Source organism: Geotrypetes seraphini, chromosome 10, assembly GCF_902459505.1.
Source record: "Geotrypetes seraphini chromosome 10, aGeoSer1.1, whole genome shotgun sequence".
NCBI lineage: Eukaryota > Metazoa > Chordata > Amphibia > Gymnophiona > Dermophiidae > Geotrypetes > Geotrypetes seraphini.
This window is the reverse complement of record NC_047093.1, coordinates 6,416,553-6,437,989: the sequence shown is the minus strand read 5'-3', so window position 1 is coordinate 6,437,989 and position 21,437 is coordinate 6,416,553. Positions and strand designations below refer to the sequence as shown.

General features: G+C 46.6%; 1 protein-coding gene across 3 annotated transcripts in view; it reads right to left on the bottom strand.

Annotated features, from left to right (window-relative positions):
• Positions 1-21,437, bottom strand: part of RPTOR (regulatory associated protein of MTOR complex 1) — a 496,675-nt gene that overhangs the window by 309,319 nt on the left and 165,919 nt on the right. For all 3 annotated transcript variants that reach the window (XM_033960074.1, XM_033960072.1, XM_033960073.1), the window contains exon 4: positions 1,978-2,136. In XM_033960074.1, the coding sequence (XP_033815965.1) occupies positions 1,978-2,136 (159 nt within the window). The remainder of the gene's footprint in view (positions 1-1,977; positions 2,137-21,437) is intronic.

The following is a 21,437-nucleotide window of genomic DNA, read 5'->3' as shown; positions in this document are numbered from 1 at the left end:
CACACTTGGAAGTAGGCTTTGGCATCATATACAAGAGCCAGATTCTTTCAACCTCTCTCCTAGTCCTGTGAACTAACTCCTATTCACGTGTCTGTTTTAATTATTCCCACCATTAGATTGTAAAGAGCACGGACTGTCTCTTACTGTACAACCCTGTATATTTTTTATTTAAAATCTTTATATCCCGCAAATCCAACAATACTAAGCGGCTTCTGATCTTACCAAATAAAACATACAATAAAGACTAACATACCATCAAAGCCCACAAAAAATTTAAAACATAGGAATGTAAAATAACATATGCTGAAAAGAAAAATCAATCCCACTGCCTTCCAAGATGAGGGAGTTCAGCAGCCCCTTCAACGGACCCTGAACAGAGAACATAGTCTTGCGAGTTACTGAGAATGTCACAAAGCTCAGAGGTGGCACCATCGCAATGTTGCATATGTCTAGTTGCACTATAGCAGGGGTAGGCAATTCCGGTCCTCGAGAGCCGGAGCCAGGTTAGGTTTTCAAGATCTCCACAATAAATATGTATGAGATAGATTTGCATCTCAAGGAGGCAGTGCATGCAAATCCATCTCATACATATTCATGGTGGATATCCTGAAAACCTGACCTGGCTCCGGCTCTTGAGGACTGGAATTGCCTACCCCTGCACTATAGAAATGATTAGCAGGAGTTCGTAACAATAGCTGCAAAACGAGGCGGCCATGGATCAGATTAAGGGGGGAGGGTCCTTAGAGTGGCCAGACTTGTTGGGCCAGTGGCCCTTTTCTGCCGTCATATTCTATGTTTCTATCTAGATCAGCCTTCCTTGATGGCATAACCTTTGCTAGTCATCCAGGCTTGCATGACTTCCACACTAGATCACCTGAATTCCAAAACACTTGGCCAGTTCCTGTAGCTCTTTCAGAGCTTGAATGAAGCCGAGGGCAATGGATTGCTCCAGCCATCCTAAAAAAAAATCCCACAAGCTCAAAATCCCTGTGCTGATCTTTACAACCAAAGGTGATGCGCTGCCCTGCTTCAGCTAGGCCATCATTTCAGTCCTTAAACATCTTCTTGTTCTCAGAACTCTAACCCAAAACTGCCTAATTGTCCTGGTGCCAAAGCAGCAGAAATCTTTTTCAGGCTCAATTCCAGCCTTTTGGAACTCTCTACCATTGAGCAATCTGATAATATTCAGAAAAGTCCTAGAAACCTGGTCCTTCAAAACAACTTTTGGACTAAAAGTGGTCTCCATTCACCTCTAAGCTGCACTCTTCAGCCCTTACGCCAGGGGTTCTCAACCCAGCCCTCAAGACACACCAAGGGTATCCGCAATGAATATGCTTAACAGATTTGCATACAATGCAGGCAGCGCATGTAAATTTAACTTAAGGCAGATTCATTTCGGATATCTTGAAAACCAGACTAGCTTGGTGTGTGTCTTGAAGAAAACTGAACAATGTCTTTTCCCATGAGGTCTTCCCTAATGCTTCCATGTAACTTCACCGTGTCCACTCACCTTAACGCCTTATCCCTAAACCTCTGCTTTGTTATACCTCCAAAGATGCACATGGTCCCACCATTACCTACTTGGACTTAATTTGTACATATCAAATATCATTTGTATTCATTTTTATTACAAATATAGCTTATTAAATCTTGATATAAACCTTATTTGTAAATCACTCTGAGCTGGTTAGTTGGAAGCGTGTATGTCCGTCTTCTGCTAATGCAAGAACTGTACAATTCCTAAATGTTCATAACCTTTTCCTCTTCCATCTAACCTCTACAAACATGGTCAGCAATTTACATCAGGAGACAACATTCAATTGAATCATACGACAGGTTAAAATACTAAAAAATCATCAGAAATTGATGCAATGAGACTTCGTTTGGCATTTCAAAGTGGTCATTTCCTGCCAAGGGCCATTTACACTTTTCACCTGTGCTCTCTGCCCACATACACATGAATATGAGTGAACATACCTTGTTGAAAACCCAGATCTCGCCATTAACCGTTGGCCGAGGGACACCATGTCCATTATAGTGGAAGAGGACCCGCTCTTCCTTGGCATTGCGGCGTAGGGAGGTGCACAACTTCTTAACTTCATCCACAGTAGGATCCAGGCTCTGTTTGTAACGGGCCTAAAAAAAAGGGGGGGAAACAATTGAGAGATGATTATTCTGTACTGGCATGCAACTCAATCAAGCGGACAAGATGCTCGCAATTTAGAAGCCACAAGGCAATTGCCAGGAAGGTAGTTTTAGCTGGGGCTGAGGACAGACTGAATTGGACAGAAATATTTGAGGATGGAAATTAAATAAGATTTGTAGAAAAAATTTTAAGGGACAGGGTGAACCTACTTTTGAATCTAAATGTGGTTTTCTCCTCTACAGACAAGTGCTTTGAAAACCTCCCACTGAGGTCACAAATTGAATTTTACAGCCCATCAATTGCTCCATAAGAGGTGCCTAAAGAACTTGGGCTGGAGTTCAATTTTCATTTCTCCCTCTGAGAATTCTGCTTTTACTTTTTACTGCAAGCATCAGATTTTACCGAGTAAAAGTAACAAATAAGAAAGACCCTGTACCTCTCTACAAGTAAAAAAAAGCTTTTACTTAAGTACAGGACCTAATCATATTGACTGAGGTGCAGATTCTCAAAACTGTTTTCTGTGTTTAGTAGTGGATTATCAAAAGGGATTATCTCTGTCTTTAGTGACATTTCTATCCGTCTCCAACACTGAAATGAGCACTCCGGTGGATTCTTAAATGCCGAGCCATTTTCTAAAACCGTCGGCTTTTGGCGATAAAAATAAGCAACTGGTTCAGGGGTGCCGGTACAGTTTTAAACCCCAGCATGGCAGTGTCAGAGACTGCTAGAAAAGCAGTGATGATGACTCCCCCCCCCCGCCAGCAGCGTGAAAGATGCCCACACACTCCGGCTGCCAAGCGAAACCACTGCATGCCCGCCCCCTCCCACACACACTGCAGTGTGAAAGATGCCCACTCTCTCCCACTGCCTCCAATGCCCCCCCCTCACCTTCATATAGATGTCTGACCAGAGGTACGCGGATTCCCTCCAGCCAGCTGGCCCATCACTTCAAAATGGGCCTTCCCCATCCCAGTGCATCTTGGAATGCACCAAGGAAGGGTCTGAGGTTCTGATTGACCCAGATGCTTAAGGCCCCTCCTATGGGGTGTCTGGGCCAATCAGAACCTTAGGCCCCTTCCTGGTGCATCCAGGGAGGAAGAGCCTTAAACAACTTGGGCCAATCAGAGACTCAGACCCCTCCCTGGTGCATCCCAGGATGCACTGGAGAGGTGAAGGCCCATTTTGAAGTGGTGAGCCAGCTGGCTGGAGGTAATCTGCATCCCTCCAGTCAGACATCTACATAGAGGTAAGGGGGAAGGGCATCAGAGACAGGGGGTGTCAGAGGAGGGGGGGTGTTGTATGTCAGCGGAAGAGAGTGAGCATCTCTCCCGCTGCTGGGGGGGGAGGGAGGGTCGCTTGGTGGCGGGAGAGAGTGAGCATCTCTCCCAATGTGTGGGGGGAGAGGTGTTTTCTGGCAATGGGAATGGGCATCTCTCCCACTGCTGGGGAGGGAGGGGGGTGTTCTTGGTTGGCAGTGGGACATCTCTCCCGCTGTTGTGTGTGTGTGTGGGGGGGGGGGGGGTGTTTCGCTTTTTTTCTGTGCATGTGCCCATCGCTATCACCAGTGATGGGCACATGCAAATTTAGCGAGTCTTCACTACTCTTCACCGACTCATTTACATGAGTGATTTTTGGAGACTGACTCGCTTTTTTAAATTTGCTATCAGAACAGCTGTAATAGCAGACTATCACTTTTTAAGGCGTTTTTTTTGAGAATCTAGGCCTGAGTTACTGTAGAATATTGAAAAGGAACGTTAACCAAGCTCCCCTAAAAAAATTAACTCTTAGGTTAAAATCATTTTCATTTTCATTTACATAACATAACATAACTTTATTCTTCTATACCGCCACAATCATATGACTTCTAGGCAGTTTATACTGAAGAGAACTGGACAATCGGCGATTTACAAAATACATATTTCTCAAGGATAGTCAATATAAAATTGTTAAATTTATAGATACCTGGACCAATACAAGCACGCAGATTCTTAACAAGATAGCCCCCATCAAACTAAGAAGAACAAGAAACCAAAACCTAGACGGCTGGTTCGACGCCGAGTTAGGATCAGTGAAACAAGAACTACGAAAACTGGAAAGACAATGGCTGAAATCTGGCGATAACATAGAAAGAACAAACTGGAGACTAAAACTGAAAGAATACAAAAATCTCATAACTACAAAACGCACAAACTTCTACGCAAAAAAAATAGACTATCCCAATACCAACACCAAGAACCTATTTAAACTAGTTATCAATCTATATGATACACAGGCCTTTTCACGCCACACCACAGACTCCCCTCCTTCAGCAGATGCTCTGGCTGAATTCTTTAACAACAAAATCAATGTCTTAAGATCCAACCTACCATCCTCCACATCCAACCATCTGAACTACCCTGTCGCCCAATATACAAATGATCCCAGAATAGACATGTACTGGAACAACTTCTCTATCCCTACCTGGAATCACTTCAGCAAATTCTTCTCAAAATACGCCGATTCATACTGCAGATTAGACAGCTGCCCACCAAATGTCATGAAAGCTGCTCCAGTCCCCTTCAAAGCCTCGTTATACGATTGGCTCTCCTCCCTATTACTGTCGGGTACATTTCCCGAGGAGTTAGGTCACATCTGATCACACCTATTGTAAAAAATCCCAAGGAATCCATCAAGCTGACATCCAACTACAGGCCCATCGCAAACATTCCCTTCTTTGTAAAGCTGATGGAAGGCCTGCTAAACCAGGATTTAGTATTTTACCTGGACAAATTCAACATTCTTCACAACAACCAATCAGGCTTTCGATCCGGGTTCAGCAGGAAACGGTTATTGCCTCATTACTGGATTCCCTCCTGAACCTATTCAGCCAAGGCTCTAGTGCACTAATCCTTCAACTAGACTTAAGCAGCGCCTTCGACTTAGTCGATCACACCTTAGTCGATTGACTGCTTGGAGACAATTGGTCTCTCAGGCAAAGTACTAAAATGGTTCCGAGGCTTCTTGACTAAACGAACGTACCAAGTCTATAGCGACAATATCCAATCCTCCAGCTGGGACAATCCATGCGGTGTCCCACAGGGTTCCCCCCTATCCCCCACTCTGTTCAATATTTACCTAGCCCCATTGGCAAATCTACTGCAAAAAGCAAAAATCAAATTCCACATCTACGCCGACGATATCAGCATAATCCTGCCCCTAACAAGCCTGACCCCTGAGATGAAGATCCATCTAGCACTAACTCTAAAACAAATCGAAACATGGATGACAGAGTTCAAACTGAAACTCAACCCCAAAAAACCCAAATTATTCCTGGCAAGCCCAAATGACAAAATCAAAGATACAACAATAACCCTGAATGGTCAGATAGCAATGTTACTTACCGTAACAGTTGTTATCCAGGGACAGCAGGCAGCTATTCTCACTAGTGGGTGATGTCATCCGACAGAGCCCCGATACGGACATCTTGCAAGCATGTCTTGCTTGAAGAAACTCAGAAGTTTCGAGATGCCCGCACCGCGCATGCGCCAGTGCCTTCCCGCCCGATGTACCGGGCGCGTCTCCTCAGTTCAGGTAGCTAGCCTGAGAAGCCAACCCAGGGGAGGTGGGTGGGACGTGAGAATAGCTGCCTGCTGTCCCTGGATAACAACTGTTACGGTAAGTAACATTGCTTTATCCCAGGACAAGCAGGCAGGTATTCTCACTAGTGGGTGACCTCCAAGCTAACCCCAATGGGATGGTGGGAGAGTTGGCAACTTAAGAGAACAAATTTTGTAACACTGTTTGGCCAAACTGTCCATCCCGTCTGGAGAAAGTATCCAGACAATAATGAGAGGTGAATGTATGAACCGAGGACCAAGTGGCAGCCTTACAAATCTCCTCAATCGGTGTCGATCTGAGGAAGGCTACAGAGGCTGCCATTGCTCTGACCTTATGGGCTGTGACCTTACAGGGAAGGGATAATCCAGCCTGGGCATAGCAGGAAGAGATACAAGCCGCCATCCAGTTGGAGATGGTGCGCTTCGATACCGGTCGTCCCAACTTGTTTGGATCAAAGGAGACGAAAAGTTGAGGAGCAGTTCTGTGTGGCTTTGTGCGATCCAAGTAGAAAGCTAGAGCACGTTTACAGTCCAGAGTGTGCAAAGCAGATTCCCCAGGATGAGAATGAGGCTTTGGAAAGAACACCAGAAGCACGATGGATTGGTTGATGTGAAATTCAGAGACCACTTTAGGTAAGAATTTTGGATGAGTACGGAGAACCACCTTGTCATGATGGAATACGGTGAACGGTGGATCCGCCACTAGGGCCTGAAGCTCACTGACCCGACGAGCTGACGTGAGGGCCACTAGAAAAACCACCTTCCAGGTGAGATACTTGAGTGGAGCCGTGTTGAGAGGTTCAAACGGAGGCTTCATAAGATGAGACAGGACAACATTGAGATCCCAAACCACAGGAGGAGGTTTGAGAGGAGGGTTGACATGAAAAAGTCCTTTCATAAATTTGGAAACCACAGGATGAGCAGACAAAGGTTTCCCTTGTAGAGGCTGATGGAAAGCCGCAATAGCACTCAGGTGGACTCGTATAGAGGTAGACTTGAGGCCAGACTGGGACAGGTGTAGAAGATAATCCAATACAGAAGATAGGGAAGCTCGCTGAGGTTCCGTGGCATTGGAAATACACCAGGAAGAGAATCTAGTCCATTTTTGGGAATAGCATTGTCGAGTAGCAGGCTTCCTGGAAGCCTCCAAGACCTCCCTCACTGCTTGAGAGAACTGGTGAGGAGTTATGTTGAAAGGAACCAAGCTGTCAGGTGGAGGGACTGCAGATTGGGATGAAGTAGTGAACCTTGATGTTGAGTGAGTAGTGAAGGAAACACTGGAAGAAGTACTGGCTCCCTGCTGCTGAGTTGAAGTAGAAGGGAGAACCAAGGTTGTCTGGGCCACCGAGGAGCAATCAGAATCATGGTGGCATGGTCTAATCTCAATTTGACTAGAGTCTTTTGAATGAGAGGAAAAGGAGGAAACGCATATAGGAAACGTTTGCTCCAATCCAGCAGAAAAGCATCTGCCTCTAGGCGATGAGGAGTGTAGATCCTGGAGCAAAATTGAGGCAGCTTGAAGTTGTGGGGGGCTGCAAAGAGGTCTATCTGAGGTGTCCCCCACTGAGCAAAGATCTGATGAAGGGGGTCGGAGTGGAGCGTCCATTCGTGAGGTTGAAGTAGACGACTCAATTTGTCTGCCAAGACGTTGTCCTTCCCCTGAATGTAGACTGCTCTGAGGAAGGTGTTGTGGCGAACCGCCCAATCCCAGACTCGAAGAGCTTCCTGACAAAGAGGGGCCGAGCCCGTGCCCCCTTGTTTGTTGACATAATACATGGCGACCTGATTGTCTGTGCGAATAAGGACCACCATGTCGTGAAGCAGATGTTGAAAAGCTTGGAGAGCATTGAAGATGGCCCTGAGCTCCAGAAGATTGATTTGATGGAGTCGTTCCGCACTGGTCCAGAACCCCTGAGTGCGAAGACCATCCAGATGGGCCCCCCATGCATAGTTCGATGAATCGGTCGTTAGAACTTTCTGATGGGGAGGAGAATGAAACAGCAAACCTCTGGATAGATTCGAAGAGGTCATCCACCAGAGAAGAGACTGCCGTAGAGCAGGAGTGACCACAATGTGACGAGATAACGGGTCGGACACCTGAGTCCACTGAGATGCCAGAGTCCATTGAGGGATCCTGAGATGTAGTCTGGCAAAAGGCGTCACATGAACTGTAGATGCCATGTGGCCTAAAAGGACCATCATGTGTCTCGCTGAGATGGATTGGCGAGAAGACACTGACTGGCAGAGTAGAAGAAGAGCATGTAAGCGTGGAGGAGGAAGGAATGCTCGAAGTTGAATGGTATCCAGGACAGCCCCTATGAAGGGGAGAGACTGGGTGGGCTGAAGATGGGACTTTGGAAAGTTGATCTCGAAGCCCAAGCTCTGCAGAAAACAAATGGTAGTCAAGGTCGCCGAAATGACCTTGGGAGCGGACGGGGCCTTGATGAGCCAGTCGTCGAGGTATGGGAACACCTGGAGACCCATGTTCTGGAGTGCAGCGGCCACCACTACCAGACACTTCGTGAAGACTCTGGGCGACGAAGAGAGGCCGAAGGGAAGCACTCGATACTGCAGATGCAGATGTCCCACCCGGAATCTGAGGAACTTGCGGGAGGCCGGATGAATCGGGATGTGAGTGTAGGCCTCCTTGAGGTCCAGAGAGCATAACCAATCGTTCTGCTCGATGAGGGGATAAAGAGAGGCAAGGGTCAGCATGCGGAACCGTTCCCTGACCAAAAACTTGTTGAGGACCCGAAGGTCCAAAATGGGACGCAGATCGCCCGTCTTCTTCGGGACCAGAAAGTACCGGGAGTAAAACCCCTGGTTTCGTTGATCTACCGGTACCGGCTCGACGGCCCGAAGCCGGAGCAAAGCCTGAGCTTCCTGGAGAAGAAGAGCGGTCTGTGTGGAGTTGGAAGGATACTCTCTTGGAGGATGGTCCGGGGGAACCCGTTGGAAATGAAGAGAGTATCCCTCTCTTACGATGGAGAGGACCCAGAGGTCCGTGGTGATCGCCTCCCATCGATGACAAAAATGATGGAGGCGACCCCCTATGGGAAAATATGGGGTAGACAGAACGAGATCGGTTATGCTCCCTGGAGGAGAGTCAAAAAGGCTGAGTAGCCTTGGGAGCAGCCGGCATCTGAGGCTTTTGCTGAGTCTTCTGAGGCGGCTGTCGCTTTGCAGGCTGTCTCGCAGGAGGGGCCTGCCTCGGTTGATAACGCCTTTGGTAGATTATAGGCGGTCTAGAAGGACGAGACTGTTGTGGTTTAGGCTTAGGCCTCATGATAGACTGGAAAGATTTTTCGTGGTCTGACAGTTTTTTAGTAACAGTCTCGACAGACTCATCGAACAGATCCGCTCCCGCACAAGGCACATTTGCAAGTCTGTCTTGGAGATTCGGATCCATATCAATGGTGCGAAGCCAAGCCAGTCGACGCATGGCGACCGAGCAGGCCGCAGCACGAGCCGAGAGCTCGAAAGCATCATAGGAGGATTGCATCAATTGGAGGCGCAACTGGGACAGGGTCGCCACCACCTCCTCAAACTCAAACCGAGCCTCAGCATCGATGAAAGGTGTGAACTTGCGGAGTACCGGCAAGAAAAAATCCAAATAGGACGAGAAGAAAAAATTGTAATTGAGCACTCGAGTCGCCATCATTGAATTTTGATAGATACGTCTACCAAACTTATCCATCGTTCTCCCTTCCCTGCCAGGAGGCACGGAAGCGTAGACTTGGGAGGGGTGCGAACGTTTAAGGGAAGACTCGACTAGGAGGGACTGATGAGAGAGTTGAGCTCCCTCAAACCCCTTGTGGTGCACGATGCGGTATCGAGCATCCAACTTGCTAGGTACCGCAGGTATGGAATACGGTGTCTCCAAACACCGCATGAGAGTCTGGTCAAGTAACTTATGCAGGGGAAGCCGAAGTGTCTCCGCCGGAGGATGAGGTAAATGCATGGTGTCCAGATACTCCTTAGAGTACTTCGACCCAGTATCTAAGGTCACATCCAAGTCATCCGCCATCTGTCTGAGAAAGGATGAAAAGGAAAGTTGGTCCGCCAAGGCCGGCCGGCGAGACGGACTAGAAGACGTGGAAGCCTCCGGTTCCAGGGAGAGCTGGGAGCGGCATGGAGAGTATGAGGTAGATGGTTCTTCATACTCCGGTCCCTCTGGCTGGGATAAATCTGAGGATGAGTATCCCATACGCTGCATTTTCTTCTGTGGAGACACCTCCGAATGACGCGAGGAGTGTCTAGAAGAATGTCGAGATCGATGCCCCTCCCGATGCCGGGATGGGGAACGTGATCTTCGATGCATCGATCGATCCCTTGAAGCCTCGAAGGAATGGATTGGACTCGATGCAGTGGAGCGCATGGGAGGCAACGATGCCGACTCACGCAGTGCCACCCAAGTCTGGTATGGAGTGCGAAAGAACTCCTCCTGCGATGCAGTATGCCCAGGACTCCGATTATCAGGGGCCGATGTAGTACCCTGGTGACGTGGAGGTGTAATGGGCTCTAAAGGCGGCATGTCAGAAAGGGAAGCCCGCCTAGTGGGTTCCGCCGCCCTCCGCCGCTCCCCCTCGTCGAGCAGGGAAATCGAACGACGAGGAGGAGGAGGAGGGGGCGGACCGCTCTCCGGGACCGGGACCGTAGTATCGCCCTGAATATTAGCGATAAGCCTCGGTCCCATCGTCCGCATGAGCTCAACAAATTGAGCTTCGAGCAGGGATTTAAGCGATGCCGATATGGAGGGATCCGCACCGAAAGGGGGTCCTCCTGCACGGTCATCGCGTTCCTTCGTGGTCGAGTGCTTCTGCTTGGTAGCTTTGGGCACTTTTATGACCACGGGAGGAACAGTGGAAGGCGGTACCTGAACCGAGGAGACGGGAGCAGGAACCGATGCTGAACTCGATGCAGAAGCCGGTGTGAACGATGCTGGCTTCACGATGCTCGATGCATGAGTCGCAGATGCAGGCTTCGAACAGACCGGTGAAACATCTGTCGAGGTCGAAGCAGATGGCTCCTTAGAAGACTCCATCTTAAACATGGACTCCCAAAGTAAGCAGCGCCGTTTAAAAGAGCGCGCTGTGAGCGTGGAACAAGGCCGGCACGATTTCGGAATGTGTTCTGGACCAAGACACTGAAGACAGCGCCGGTGTGGGTCCGTCAACGAAATCGCACGCTGGCACTTGCTGCACTTTTTAAAACCGGTGATAGGCCGGGACATAGGCCGGAAAAGTGACGTTGCTAGGTCGAAGGAGCTAGGTCGCAGCCACGAGGCCGGCCCGGCCGAACCACCGGACGAAATAATTGTAACTTTTTTTTTTTTTTTTTTTTTTTTAAATAGAAATAAAAGTCAAAGAAAGTAAGTAAAACAATAAAACGCGGGGAAAGAAGGCAAAATACTGAAATTTCAGTCAGCGCAGAATTGAAGAGAACTTCTCAGCTCCGCGGAAAGAAAAGAACTGAGGAGACGCGCCCGGTACATCGGGCGGGAAGGCACTGGCGCATGCGCGGTGCGGGCATCTCGAAACTTCTGAGTTTCTTCAAGCAAGACATGCTTGCAAGATGTCCGTATCGGGGCTCTGTCGGATGACATCACCCACTAGTGAGAATACCTGCCTGCTTGTCCTGGGATAACTTCCCTATTGTCGATACCATAAAAATCCTAGGAGTGACACTGGACCGCTACCTCACCCTAGATTCACATTCAGAGCTTCTAATTAGAAAAGGCTTCTCGACACTATGGAAACTTAGAACCATCAGAAAATACTTCGACTCAACATCATTCCGCCTACTGGTGCAATCCTCCATCCTAAACCTACTTGACTATTGCAATATTATTTATCTGGGGTCGCTCAAGAAAACCATTCAAAAACTCTGAATCATACAAAACTCAGCTGTGCGACTGATTTTCGGCCTAAAGAAATGGGACCACATAACCCCCTACACCAAAAACTCCACTGGTTGCCCCTGGAGGTAAGAGTATTGTTCAAATTCGCATGCCTCTGTTTCAAATCCACTCTCGGTCTGGCCCCTCTGTACCTGGTCTCCCATTTCAAACTAGACTGCTCCACCAGGCCTACACGCAGAATACGCATGTTCAGCCACCCTACAATAAAAACCTGCCGATACAAAAGATTCCTTGACAGAACGCTTGCCTTCCGAGCAAGTCTACAGAACGACTGGCTAAGCAGCACCATCATGCACTCCTCATCCTACCTCAACTTCAGAAAACTAATCAAAACCAAACTGTTCAACCGATTTGTGACCAAGAATTCCTAAAGTCTTCACTGCTTATCCCACACTGTATGACATTCCATTCTTTGCAAATCGCCTCGATCTACTTCCTATTGACCAAGAATTCCCAAAGCCTTCATTGCTTACCCCACACTGTACTACCTTCTCTTCCTTTTGACTTACTCTTATTGTAAACCCGTCCCTACAATGTTACCGTACTATGTACAAACAGTCATGTTCTCAAAGACTTCGTGTGTCTTGTTTTTTCCTCGCTATATGTCCAGCTCTTCTATATTACATTGTATTGTATTGTACTCAAAGACTTCATTGTTTTTTTCGCTGTATGTCCAGCTCTTCTTTATTGCAAACCGCCTCGAACTACCTTGGCTTTGGTGGTATATAAACAATAAATTATTATTATTATTATTATTACCTTGGAGAGGGTGAACAACCTGTCCTTATCTACTAACTCTATTCCCTTCAGTACCTTGAATGTTTCGATCATGTCCCCTCTCAATCTCCTCTGTTCGAGGGAGAAGAGGTCCAGTTTCTCTAATCTTTCGCTGTACGGCAACTCCTCCAACCCTTTAACCATCTTAGTTACTCTTCTCTGGACCCTTTCGAGTAGTACCGTGTTCTTCTTCATGTACGGTGACCAGTGCTGGACGCTGTACTCCAGGTGAGGGCGCACCATGGCCCGGTACAGCGGCATGATAACCTTCTCCGATCTGCTTGTGATCCCCTTCTTTATCATTTCTAGCATTCTGTTCACCCTTTTAGTAGGGACTAATATGATCGATTTTCTTCAGTCCAAATATTAAACGGACAGCCATACTCTGTACTATTCTTAGTTTTCTCAGTTTTTTTAGGTACACCCAAATAGATGATATTATAGTAGTCCAATATAGATAGGACCAATGACTGTACCAATAATCTAAAAAATAATGGGTCAAAATATTTTTTAATAGTCTTTAATTTCCATAGTGCAAAAAAGCACTTTTTTGTCACTAAGTTCATGTGTTCAACCATGGATAAATGGGTGTCTAAGGAAGTCTTCACAAACTGCTTTTTAACAGATATGGTAACTTGGAATAATTTTGTAATTATCTATTACAGGGCCCTCTAGAAAGCGTGGCACAGAAAGATTAACAGGAAGGTTTGGTTACAGTCCATAAACTGTTATGGTAGACCTGTTTGTCCCTGAGGTTAAATAGCATGGACTCTTGCTACTTTTTAGGTACTTGTGAGCTGGCTTGGCCACTACTGGAAGGAGGATACTGCGCTAGACAGACCCTGAAATGATTAGAAATCTAGAAAATGGGATCTTCTAAAGCACAGTTTTTGCGTGACACGAATGTACAGCTTAAGCTAGACCACCTGCTAAGAAAGGCAAGCAGGAGACCGACTAGCCCTCCTCTAGCCAGCAAAGGCATACAAAGAATTATACTTAAACAGCAGAAAACTGCCATAGGAGAGAGAGGCGGCTACATTGCAGAAATTCGATAGAGTAGCAACTCAATTGCTGAATTACACAAACTCTCTCTACATATGATTTTGCTACATTTGTGTTGGCTGCTCTGCTCTGTCACCATCTGAACTGTTCTTACTTGCTAATTTCTTCTCCTTAATTCCTGATGGACCACCCGGTGCGCTTTGGTTGTTCCCACCGAGCAGGCATCAAAAGAAAATCCGTCTTACCTGATCCATTGTCTCACTTTTAGACACAGCAGACAATCACCTACCAGCAGGTGGAGCTACAGAGCACCAAACAGTCCTCTTCTAGGAGGTTAGGAAGAGGAATGGGTTCAATGCGGAGGGATGAAATACAGCTGCTCTGCGGAAGAGCTTCAGTATGGAAAAAGCAGGCCTAACTTGGGTACAGAAGTGTGATGGCTGCTGCTGCCTTCCTGAGAGGAAAACACTGCATATTCCAATCATTAACTAGCCTTCCTTTTGAAATAATCATACTCTTTGAAGTCCCAGCACTTCTGAGGCGTTAGATTTCTCTCTGCCTGTCCCAACTACCACTCACTGTTCTCCAAATCTTGCTATACTTTAGACCCACTTATCAATTAGCTCAATTAAATAGTGTTTGCTATAGGTTAAAAGAGAAATTTTCTGGGTTTTAACTAGTCTTAATTTTTGAGGTAAGCCTGCAAAAGGAACCCAACAGATTCATAAAATATATTTCTGAAGTTTAAACAAACAAGATAAACCACTAAATGCCCCGATAGAAGGTGAGGAAGCAAGCAGCACTACACAGAGAACAGGGGTTTACTTTTTTAGATCTCAAATGAAAGGCTAGCTGCTGCTTCTCACTTTACAGAACAGCTGAGAAAAAATATAAGGATTTTGGGCTAGATTCACTACCCCGATTCCGTGTCCGATCCTTGCCCAATTGCATGCAGGCTGACAAATTCACAAAAGGCCTGCATGCAAATGGGGATGATCACTGACACCCCCCCCCCACCCCCCCACCGCATGGATCGCTAGAGAGCTATCCCGACACATGCGCAGACCATCTGTAGATGGTCTGCTCATGCACTGGCCCTCCGAGCCCGTCAGAGAATTAATTTTTTTAACTGTTTTAAACTTTTTTGCGAGCCTGTGATTTTAACCCGCTTTAAGCCCGTGGGATAAAACCACGGGCTTGCACTGCGGGGAAGGGCAGGAGAGTCGGGGCAGCAGGAGAGATCAGGGCAGGCAGGAGAGAGAAGGAGATTTGGGGCAGGCAGGAGATTCGGGGCAGACGGGCGAGAGAAGGAGGTTCGGGGCAGGCAGGAGAGAGAAGGAGATTCGGGACAGGGAGGAGGGAGGAGAGAGAAGGAGATTTGGGGCAGGCAGGAGATTCGGGGCAGGCAAGAGAGAGAAGTAGATTCGGGGCACGCAGGAGATTTGGGTCTGAGAGCAGAGAAGCAAGGCAGAGAGCAAGGCGGCAGAAGGCAGGGTATTCGGAAAGGACTTGAGCGACTGGTCCTCAGCAGTCGCTCTTTTTTTTTTTTTTTGGATAGGCCAGCCCAGTCGCTATTCCCTGAAAAGTTTTGTGAATCGCATCCCTGCCTATTTTGCATGCCGTTTCCCCTCATTTGCATGCATGGATCAGAATCGGATCAGAGGAGAGGTTAGTGAATCGGGTCGGAGGGAAATCGGGTCACAAAGGGATCCGCCATCGGGTCAGGTTCCCCCTCCCCCATACTTTTAAATCGGGAGCAGGAGGGGTGCTCAGTCCCTCCTGCTTCTCCGCCAGCCGCTGTCAGCAATGCGGGCCGTAGGCCCCGCTGCATCATATGATGCATGGGGAGGGGCCTAAGGCCCTGATTGGCTCAGGTGCCTCGGGCTCCTCTTTGAGAGGAGCCTGAGGAGTCCGAGCCAATCAGAGACTTCCTTAGGGAGGAGCCTAAGGAAGTCCCTGATTGGCCAAAACAATGACGATCGAGTCAATGAGTTTGCATGCACCTCCGTGCAAATCATTTGCATGCAAACTTGATAGTGAATCAGTCGTTGTTTGAAAATCGGCCAGAGAATTGGCCAAGAGCGACTGAGTCGCTATCTTTAGTGAATGTGGGCCTAACCAGTGTCGCTGTCATTTTTCCTGCTAACTTAATTACCTAAATAGAAATGGTCTGCTTTAATGGGAGGAGGATAAAAACATAGAAGCATAGAATATGATGGCAAAAAAAAGGCCATCGGCCAAACATGTCTGCCCACTCGAAGAACCCTCCCCCCTAAGCACTTCCTCGAAGTGAACCCACATGTTTATCCCATTTTTTCTTAAAATCGAGCACATTGCTGGCCTCACCACCTTTTTGGTGAAGAAATACTTCCTAATGTCACCATGAAATCTCCCACCCCTGATTTTGAACGGATGCCCTCTTGTTGCCTTAGGAAAAAGATATCTTCTTCCACCTCAAAACGGCCAGTAACATATTTGAACGTCTCTATCATGTCTTTCCTCTCTCTGCGTTCCTCGAGAGAGTATAGCTGCAACTTACCTAGATGGGAGATCCTTGAGTCCTGAGACCATCCTAGTGGCCATTCGCTAAACCGACTCCATTCACAGCACATCCTTTTGATAATGTGGCCTCCAAAATTGAACACAATATTCCAGATGAAGTCTCACCATGGACCTGTACAGCGGCATTACAACTTCAGGCCTTCGGCTGACAAAACTTCTTTGAATGCAACCCAGCATTTGTCTAGCCTTGGATGAAGCTTTCTCCACCTGATTGGCATTCTTCATATCTTCACTAATGATTACTCCTAGGTCCCGTTCTGCCACAGTTCTTGTTAAGGTCTCACCATTCAGGGTGTAGGTTCAGCATGGGTTTCCACTGCCAAGGTGCATAACCTTACACTCTTTGGCATTAAAACTCAGTTGCCGGATCCAAGATGGCCGAATGCTAGTACGTCTGAGCACACTCTCCCCAAGCTCGTCTTACTTATTTTACTTTTCTTGGTAAAAATTTTACCTGCTTAGCCATGCCGAAGAGGAGAGGAAGGAGCACTGGTGGAGCCTCACAGCGCTCTAGAACGGCTGTCTTCGGCAATATCGAGGAGCTTGTTCGGAGAATGCAGCAAACGCCAACAATATCGTCGGGGAGTTCCCTGCAGGAGGTGCGCAGTGGCGGCGAGTCTGCGTCGTTCTCTATGGGGCCAGAAACATCCTTAAGCCCCGACGTGAGAGCACCTCCCCCACGCCCTCAGTCTACCAGTTCGCCGCGAGCGGAGGTACTCCCGGAAGTTGGAGTTCACCTCCTCCCGGAGGCTCAGGAGATCAACGAGGGAACTGTGTTGCCGGGGCCCCTGCTGCTGCAGGGAAGCCCGAATGCGGAGACTGAGGAGGAAGCAGAGGGGGAAGCAGGAACCAAACACGACGTTGGAAGAGACAGTTTGCCAGTGGGTGAGCTAAATAAACCTAAGTTACACTTTCTTCAAATAGAGAAGCCCCAGGAGGTAACATTGGACTCTCTCTGGGATTTAGTGGCTAACTTGGCAAAGTCTATAAGTCCACAATTACAACTATTTGAAAACAAAATTAACAAACATGAGACTGACATTAAAGACTTAAAAAGTGAAATTGAGGACTCTAAGACCTCAATACAGAATGCATTTCAAGATATAAAGGTTTCTAAACAAACTATTGAGACACTAATTAAAGATAATACTGATTTAAGAAGGAAAATGGAGGTAATGGAAAATTTTTCCAGGAATAACAATCTTAGGCTGATTAATTTTCCTAAGGTGCCTATGATAGCCCCTAGAGAAATGCTTAAGCGTTATATGATTGAAATATTGGAGCTTTCTGAAGAAACATTACCACCATTTACAAAAGTTTATTACCTTCCAAATAAGAAATTGCAACAGCAACAACAACAACAGAATATGGGACAGGACTCTATGAATTTATCTAATATTCTGGAAACATCGGATAAAGAATTGGCTGAACCAGCAACTTTACTTATAACAGTAGCGCTCGCGCCAGATAAAAACTGGCTGCTGAGACTTTTCTTTAAGAATAAACATTAGGTTGTAAAATACAGATGTTCCCAGATTTGGCCAAGGAGACCCAGTGGAGGAGACGTGAATTTTTGCTAAGGAAACCTGGTGTTATGGCTCTAGGGGCTACATTTTATTTGCGACATCCATGTAAATGTGTAATTAACTATCGTTCACATAAATTTGTCTTCTTTGAGCCATCTCAACTGACAACCTTTCTATCAACTTCATGTTTGGAGAAAGATGGAACATGAGTGCTTAGATTAAGGAAAGGTGTATTTCCAGTCTACTAGTAATAATTTACTTAATTTAAATTTTCTTTGTATTACTTGCCCATCATCCACCTTGGATCTTAATTGTGGACTTGAGTAGAGATTTAGCTTATATTAGATGTTTGATTGAAGTATATGTTTAATTATTAATTCTTTTGCTGAATTTCCTTTCTGTACAAGTTATGCTTGATTATATTGAAAAAAATTCAATAAATATATATTTAAAAAAAAAAAAAAAAAAAACTCAGTTGCCAAGTTGTGGAACATTGTTCCAGTAAAAGTAGGTCCTGCGTCATAGTGTCGGACACGGTGCCTTTGCCCACTACGTTGCACAGTTTAGCGTCATCGGCAAATAATGCAATTTTACCTCGAAGTCCCTTAGGCAGGTCTCGTACAAAAATATCAAATAGGACTGGACCCAAGACCGAGCCCTGCGGCACTCCACTGATCACTTCCGACGTTTCGGAGGGAGTACCATTTACCACCACCCTTTGAAGTCTGCCACTGAGCCAGTTTTTAACCCAAGCAGTCAATGTTTCTCCTAGTCCCAATGAACTCATCTTGTTCAGTAACCTGTGGTGTGGGACACTATCAAAAGCCTTACTGAAGTCCAAATACACGACATCCAGGGACTCTCCCATATCTAGCTTTTTCGTTACCCAGTTAAAGAAGCTGATCAGATTGGACTGGCAGGACTTTCCCTTTGTAAATCCATGCTGGTGGGGATACCTCAGTCTCTCATCGTTCAAGATCATATCTAATTTGTGTTTAATCAACATTTCCATAAGTTTACACACAATTGATGTGAGACGTACCAGTCTGTAATTTGCGGTCTCCGACCTGCATCCCTTTTTGTGGAGCGGAATGACATTAGCTGTTTTCCAGTCCAATGGGACTTTTCCCTTGCTTAGGGAAAGATTGAAGAGCGCAGCTAATGGATGAGCACAGAATCCCCCCTAAAATTAAAGGCTTCACAAAAGACCCTACATTTATATTAAAGAGCATGAAATAAGCAACGTTTTTCATCCTGTCACCCCAACGTTTCTTTCATTCTAATCGCTAATAAATGAACAGATGTGATGTGCCCCTTCCTTAGACAATGCCATGGCATGAGTACATTTTCACATTCTCTCTCACCATGTTGCTAAGGTCTGAATTAGTTCTTTAACTAGGAATAGTTAGCCAAAACCATGTTTTCTGTGACTAAGTCAGTCTCACATGCACAGAGATGGCGGTGCCCCCTTTCAACAGTTTCACATGCAGAAACTGCTGCTTCTGAGAGCTCCAGCAAAGTACTTATTGATCAGGGTGTTTATGAGAAAAGGAAATACTATTCTGAGCACTTTAACTCTTGATTTTTGATAAACACTTCACTCATTACTGCACCTTTCCTATCCCCCCAATACTCTACAACCAGCAACATCAGCAGTTAAGTCTGCTCTATTTGTTTTAAATCTCTCTATAAAACAAATATTCCATAAAATCTTCCACATAAAGTATTTGTGGAGCAGCTCCTACTATCAATCTTGCTAAGCTGTTTCCACTTTTACAAAAACTATCTGGCCCTAAAATCCACCTGCTACAGGTTAAAACCTCTCTAGCCCAGGGGACTCAAAGTCCCTCCTTGAGGGCCGCAATCCAGTTGGATTTTCAGGATTTCCCCAATGAATATGTAAGAGATCTATTTGCATGCACTGCTTTCAATGCATATTCATTGGGGAAATCCTGAAAACCCGACTGAAATGCGGCCCTCAAGGAGGGACTTTGAGATCCCTGCTCTAGCCCAATATTCTTCAATGCAAGACCCTTTGAAAACCTTTAGGGCAACCTGTGCAGTCCTCATTTAATTTTTATTTTTTTTTTTGCTGCTGGACACAGGCTGCACAGTAGGCTCTGAAGAACCACCATATTTCTCTCCCCCTTCTTGCAATCTGATTGTTTGCTCTGGCTGACCTTCCCCAAGTCGAGTCTTACACACTTGATCTTCCCAGCTGGGATCCAGACAGGCTTTCTCAGGCCAACTCCAGGGGCCTTCTCTCTGTAGAGCAGGAGTGTCAAAGTCCCTCCTCGAGGGCCGCAATCCAGTTGGGTTTTCAGGATTTCCCCAATGAATATGCATGAGATCTATTAGCATACAATGGATCTATTAGCATACAATGAAAGCAGTGCATGCAAATACATCTCATGCATACTCACTGGATTGCAGCCCTCGAGGAAGGACTTTGACACCCCTGCTGTACAGGCAGAAAGAGGAGGAGGAAAACAGGTAGAGAAGTATGCTTACAGCGGCACCTTGGAGACCCAGATCCCCCATTCTTGTCTCAGGCTCCCCCCACTAGCAGTCCGGTGTTGCTTTCCCTTCCCTCTTGATCAAGCATCTTTCACCTCCCCCCCCCCAAAGTGCTGCTGCAGTTCTCCAGCCTTCCAGCGTCAGCTCTCAAGGCAGCTTCACCTCTTGCTGGCCCTAGCAGCTCTCTCTATGCACAATTTCCTGTTCCTGGTAGGCAGGACGCTGCAGAGAGAGCTTCCAGAGCTGGCAAGAGGCGAGGCTGCCTTGACAACTAATGCTGAAAGTGGAAGGTCAGAGAACTGTAGTGGCAGTGTGCGGGGGAGAAGTTAAAGAGGCACCAAACTGCAGGAAGGAGGGAAGGGAAAAGGTAAAAACTACATGGTCGCCGGATGGGGGGGGAAGAGAGGAGTAATATGTCTAACCCCCCACCCCCCTCAGTCTACCCCTAGGCCAACCCCAAATTGGGGGGAGGGGGTGACTTCACCCATCAGACCTGTGAAGTGAGGAGGAAATGAAAGGTGGGAAAAACAGTAAAAGATCTGCAGACCAGGCAGAAAAAAGGGGGGGGGGGTGAAAACAGACTCGGAAAGGGAGGGGAAGAATGATTGATGCCCGACTAGGGGGGGAGAAGGGAGGGGGAGTTGCTGGATGGAGAGAGAGCATAGTGACAGAGAGGCACTGCTAGAAAGGGGGGGACAAATAAGGGTACAGAGGAGTGATGTGAGATGCAAGGGAGGGGTGGGGGAAGAGAAGAGAGGGAGGAAAAGGTACACCTGGATTCAGAAGAGAAGAGATAAAGTAGATATATCTAAGGAGGAGGCAGAAAAGTGAAAGTAAAAAAATCAGTGAAGAACAAGAAAAAAGAAACCCTGGAAACAAAGTTAAGAAAACAGACAGAGGAAAGTGGAACAAGATGATCAGGAAAATAAAATCACTGGACAAAGGGAGGAAATAGGATTTCTTTTTCAATTCAGTTTTGAGAATTCACATCTGTTACGTTTCTTTGTATTTTTCTGGCGTTGTACTCCATGCAGAGTCTGGCATTTTAGGTTTTTATTTGTGGTTCCGTATTTTAAGAGAGTTTATCTGTTTTCTGCATGTGTGACAGAGGCTAGGTGTTCTGGTGGGGATGGAAGTCAAATAGAATTGGTTGTTGTCATAGCCCTAAATAGGGAAATATTGGTTGGCTCTCCTTGTCCTTTTGGACCCAAAACAGCTCCAACTTAAAACTTAGTGAAGATCACTGCTCTAGCCAATATCTTCTAAACATTGCCTTTGGACGGGGGAGAGAAGAAGGGTCTTCCTCAGCTAACTCTAATAGATTACAGTTCACACATACTAGAAAGGAAAGATCACCATGAAGCTCAAAGCAAGAAGAGTCAGTCACTCGG